We start from the raw sequence: 2927 nt of genomic DNA, 5'->3' as shown, positions 1-2927 counted from the left end.
CACAGGGACCACGGTTCAATCCCCCAGCACCACATGCCAGCCAGCCCCGCCCCCTGGTGGGCTGAGCTGGCCACACACACACACACACACACACTAAATGCAAAATAAATAAAGAAAATAAAATAAATTTTAAAAACATTATGCTTACTTTTTGAAAGTATAGTTGCTTATCTCACTAAATTTAAATTATCCATAATTTTTACACAATTACCTAAACAGAATTGAAAGGCACTAAATCACATTCTAAATGTACCTTATCCTTGGATTAGTGGAAAGAGTACTAATTTTTAGGTCTTGTTTACACATAAATTTGCAGATTCGTATCTACTTCTTTCTGAGAGTTAGGCTGAATTCTAAATAATTTCGAATAGTGCATTTTAATTGGTAGCTGTCTTCAGAAATTTATCATTATTGTGTAGTACTATGACCTAATGAATTTTTAAAAAGAGAAATGGTTTGAGTTTTAAGCCAGCTCCAGCAAAGGAAGATGATTTTTTTTTGGAGGGTTGGGATACCAGGGATCCAACTCAGTGCCTTGTACGTGCCAGGCAGACACTTATGCTGCTGAGCTATCTCCCTGGCCTAAAGAAAGATTTTTTAAGGGCTATAAATCCAATGCCTAGTTTTCCAAATTAAAGTTTGTCAGTGGTGCTGTAGCCATTTTTCACAAAGCTCTGTTATCACAGAAATGTGTCTGCTAACCTTTTTTCACACACACTTTCAATGTAATTTTACAATTCTCTTTTATAGTAAATAGTAAAGACAACATGGAAAGACTTGCCAAAAGGCATAGATAGGCCTTGTCCAAGTCATTAGGATTGGCTGAATTTGGCAGTAGACACAGCTAAAGTATGGTTTTGTGGAAAATTCAACTCAAGAAAATGCTACCACTGGATTGAAAACAGGTTTTTTTTTTTTTTTCAAAATTAAAGACTTTATTTGTATTTTAGTCTTTGAAGCTTCCTCTCTTCTCTCGGTACTTCCTGGCAAATAACTAGAGGGATAACAGAGCCATTGTTGTGAATTTCAAACAGATATTTGAATGTTTAAAAAAACCATGTCATTATTCATTTTTAGCATTCACATAGGACTTTGTATTTTTCAAACTGTTCAATTCAAAGATCAGAGATTTTTTTTTCTCTTCCAAATGCTAAAGCTACAGGAAAGAAACCCAGAATGTATAATACACTTCATTTTAAAAAAAGCAGACTGCTGTCAGGAGAGCAAGTTATTCTGTTGTCTACAAATTCATGGGAATTTGATCCCTTTTTTTTAAACATAACTATTCAATTTTTCATGGCATCTTAAAGTTTCAACTGACATAACTACTATTTCACATTTATTCTGAATGGAAACTCACCCTAAAATTGTTGCACTTAATAAATATGTTTACATAATTTTTAATCTAGATAGTTTCTTGAAAGAAAATCACACACTTACTTTAGAGCAACAATTTACACTGTTGTGATATGATTGTGATTCTTAACAATAATTTTTTTTTCAGCATGTGAGAATGTGGTAATAGTCAATCAAACCTACGGCATACTGGAGAGTATAAATTACCCAAATGCATATCATGAAAATCAGCGATGCAACTGGACCATCCGAGCAACAAAAGGCAACACGGTGAACTACACATTCACAGCGTTTGATTTGGAATATGATGCAAGCTGTGCCACAGATTATTTAGAGGTAGGTTCTCTGGAGCTCAATGGTCATGGAATTTCCTGATCAGGCACACAAACCAAATTAGAACTCATTTGTTTTTAGAATCGAATTCCTGTAGATCCTGCCCTATATGCTTATAATACATTAACCACCCATGCTATTTGAACATGTGTATTTCATGTCTCTTTCACTGTATCACTGAATATTAAGCATTTGTATGCTAGTACAATCTGAGCTAGATTTATAGGATACCTGGTTTGCTTAGTACTTAGTATTATGCTTTTGTCTCTCACTTTTATTTTTAAATTTAGGTTCATTTCAGTTCATTTTTCTTAGGGTAAAATGGAATTTTCTGCTTGTTATAAAAATGACCACTGTAATATTTATTCAACTCTGTATGAAATGCTATGCAGTAAAAGTTACTTGAATAGTAGGCAATGTAAATATTTAAGCAATCTGCTATTTTTAATTATAAGAAATTTTATTTAATAAAGCTTTGTCACTAATTTATAGGTGTAAATTTAAGCCTAGAGATTAAAAGTTAAGCAGCTACACATTTTACTTATAATATTATAATATGAATTAATATATAAATTTTCACATTAAGTAAACATATTAATTTAAATACATTGGTTTGTCTTTTTATACTTTTTTTTGGCCAGTGTACCTGGAATTGAACTCGGGACCTCAAGCTTACCAGGCAAGCACTGTGCCACTGAACTATATCCCCAGCCCTCTATTTTTATACTTTTAAAAACAATTTCATTCAAGCTATTTAGAATTAGCATTTATTTTTCATCATTAATATATTATTTCTATACATCTTTATTTCACCTATATTGATAATACTTTTTGAATCTACATATGATGTTTTCATTAGAAATCTTCTCTGATGTGACAAGTACGTGATAGCAGGACATTTTTTCCTTGTTTTCCTTTTAGAGAAGGACAGAGAAGTTACTTTTAAAGCCCTTTGTTCATAGCACAAACACAGCAGTTGATCATATTTATTTTACCAGTTCTGACTGTCATCATGAATGTCCTCTAATAAGACTGTGATGTTCTTGAAAGCACAAATTGTTTTCAACTAACTTTGTGTCTCAGGTACTTATACACTGGGACATTAAAAGAGTTTAAGAAAACTAGGGTTGGAGATATAACCCAGTAGTAGAGAGTACTTTGTTTGGCATGTGAGAGGACGTAGATCAATCCTCCATGCTGGAAGTACACACACACACACACACACACACACACACACA

At 33.0% G+C, this 2927-nt stretch overlaps 1 protein-coding gene across 1 annotated transcript in view; it reads left to right on the top strand.

Moving 5' to 3' along the window:
* The window catches only part of Cubn (cubilin), a 301005-nt gene that overhangs the window by 101344 nt on the left and 196734 nt on the right, over window positions 1-2927 (top strand). The window contains exon 27 of the mRNA XM_023705447.1: window positions 1505-1692. Coding sequence (XP_023561215.1) covers window positions 1505-1692 — 188 coding nt within the window. The remainder of the gene's footprint in view (window positions 1-1504; window positions 1693-2927) is intronic.

This window comes from Octodon degus, unplaced genomic scaffold, assembly GCF_000260255.1.
Source record: "Octodon degus isolate 3935 unplaced genomic scaffold, OctDeg1.0 scaffold00220, whole genome shotgun sequence".
In the NCBI taxonomy this organism is placed as follows: domain Eukaryota; kingdom Metazoa; phylum Chordata; class Mammalia; order Rodentia; family Octodontidae; genus Octodon; species Octodon degus.
This window is presented reverse-complemented; position numbering and strand designations above follow the sequence as displayed.